The sequence below is a fragment of the Nicotiana tomentosiformis genome, chromosome 10 (genome assembly GCF_000390325.3).
Source record: "Nicotiana tomentosiformis chromosome 10, ASM39032v3, whole genome shotgun sequence".
In the NCBI taxonomy this organism is placed as follows: domain Eukaryota; kingdom Viridiplantae; phylum Streptophyta; class Magnoliopsida; order Solanales; family Solanaceae; genus Nicotiana; species Nicotiana tomentosiformis.
This window is the reverse complement of record NC_090821.1, coordinates 14,404,227-14,406,609: the sequence shown is the minus strand read 5'-3', so window position 1 is coordinate 14,406,609 and position 2,383 is coordinate 14,404,227. Positions and strand designations below refer to the sequence as shown.

At 42.4% G+C, this 2,383-nt stretch overlaps 1 protein-coding gene across 1 annotated transcript; it reads right to left on the bottom strand.

Moving 5' to 3' along the window:
* Positions 1 to 889: 889 nt before the first annotated feature.
* LOC138899792 (uncharacterized) lies at positions 890 to 2,165 on the bottom strand. Its single transcript, XM_070186485.1, has 2 exons — positions 1,741 to 2,165; positions 890 to 1,412 (listed from the first exon to the last, which is right to left on the bottom strand). Exons 1-2 carry the CDS (start codon positions 2,163 to 2,165, stop codon positions 890 to 892), a joined length of 948 nt encoding a protein of 315 aa, XP_070042586.1.
* Between the last annotated feature and the right edge of the window lie 218 nt (positions 2,166 to 2,383).

Below are 2,383 nucleotides of genomic sequence, written 5' to 3'. Positions count from 1 at the left end.
GAAGCTCATGGTGCGGACCGCACAAAAGTGAATGCGACCGCACAATTTGAATTTAGACGGTACTAACTCAGGGTTCATGGAATTTTATTCACAAATTACTCAAGTTTTTAGCAATTAAAAATCATCAGTCACTTACCCAGACCCCAATTAACGTTTAAAAAGGCTATCCACATGATTCTAAGCACAAACAACTAACCATTGACATATTTAGGCATGGAAATAACCCTAGTCAAAAGAATAAAATCAAGGAAAAATCTAAAGAATAAATTAGCATACCAGTAATGAAGATGCAAGTGAGATTCAACACTGATGAAATGAGGAGAGATTGAAAACAATGAGGATATGCATTGTGCTAGCTTAGCTTCAGGTTTCAAAAGAGCGTGAAGTGTAAAAACCTGAGGGAGGCCATATTTATACTTTTACCCGTCGGGCCCACAATTTTACCTGGAGTGCGGCCGCACAAGTTTGAGTGTGGTCCCCATTCATTGCCTGCCCTTATGAAGAATTGTTGTGAACCACACAACAATGAGTGCGGCCGCAGAATTAGTGTGGACCGCACAAAAATGGGTGCGGCCGCATTTTGTTAAGGATTTTTGTCAGGCCAAACTTCAGAGACCATGTATTTTTTATCTCCCAGTTGTGCGACCACACACAAAATTGTGCGGTCGCAGAGTGGCAGTGCGGTCCGCACTTTTGTAACACTTAGCCAAATTTTTCATGCTCTGTTCATGCAATGCACACCCATTCCTTCATACACTTCAAAACTAATTAGTACAAAACAAAGCCTATCTAATCTAAAGAATAAAAATAAGAAAAAGAAAAAGACACATGGGTTACCTCCCAAGAAGCGCCTTATTTAACGTCGCGACACGATGTATGTTACCATCAATCACTTGAAATGGAGCAACACCACAACGTGGCCATCGTCAACCTTGCCAAGATAATGTTTAACCCGGTGCCCGTTGACTCTAAACACCTTAGCATTCTTATTTTTCAAATCTAGAGCACCGAAGGGTGTCATATGTACAACTTCAAATGGGCCACTCCACTTTGATTTCAGCTTTCCCGGAAACATCCGCAACCGAGAGTTGAACAAAAGCACAAGATCACCTTTTTTGAATTCTTTGTTCTGGATATACTTGTCATGGAGGTACTTTATCTTGTCCTTATACAAGGACGAACTGGAGTATGCATGGAACCGAAACTCATCAAGTTCATTCAATTGCTCCACCCTAAGATTTCCAGCTACATCCCACTCAAGGTTAAGCTTCTTCAACGCCCACATAGCCTTATGCTCAAGTTCCACCGGAACGTGACAAGCTTTCCCGAACACTAACCGATACGGAGACATACCAATTGGTATTTTGTAAGTTGTTCTATAAGCCCAAAGAGCACTGTCAAGTTTCTTCGACCTGGTTGGCATTCACAGTCTTTGACAGAATACTCTTGATCTTCCTGTTGGAGACTTCAACTTGTCTACTTGCTTGAGGATGATAGGGGGTCGACACTTTGTGAGTGACACCATACTTGGAGAGTAAAGTATCAAAAGCTTTGTTGCAAAAGTGTGATCCTCCATCACTAATGATGGCCTTTGGAGTACCAAACCTTGTGAATATATTCTTCTTCAAGAAAGCCACCACACTTCGAGCTTCATTGTTGGGCAAAGCCACAACTTCAACCCATTTGGACACGTAATCCACAGCTACCAATATATAGGTGTTCCCACATGAGCTCACAAACGGACCCATAAAATCAATGCCCCAAACATCAAAAATATCAATCTCTAGGATGATGGTGAGAGGTATCTCATTTTTCTTGGAGATCCCACCGATCCTTTGGCATTCATCACAACGCTTAACGAGATCGCTAGCATCCTTGTAAAGGGTAGGGCAATAGAATCCACATCTTAGCACCTTTGTAGCAGTTCCTGCTCCACCATGGTGACCACCATATAGCAAAGAGTGGCAAGCTTCAAGAATACCCAATTGTTCTTCTTCTGGTACACCTCTTCGGACAACACCATCAGTACAAATTTTGAAGAGATATAGCTCATCCCAATAGTAGTCCAGGCAGTCCCGTTTTAGCTTCTTCCTATGGTTTGAAGAGAACTCATTCGGAACAATGCCACTCACAAGATAGTTGGCCACATCGGCAAACCATGGCATCCCAGTCATAGAAATGGAAAGGAGTTGTTCGTCATGAAATGAATCATTGATCTCAAGGCCATCATGTCTCCCCTCCTCCTCCAATCGGGACAAGTGGTCTGCCACTTGATTCTCACTACCCTTGCGATCTTGAATCTCTAGATAAAACTCTTGCAATAGAAGCACCCACCGCATCAACCTTTCCTTAGAGTCTTTCTTGCTCAACAAATAACGAAAGG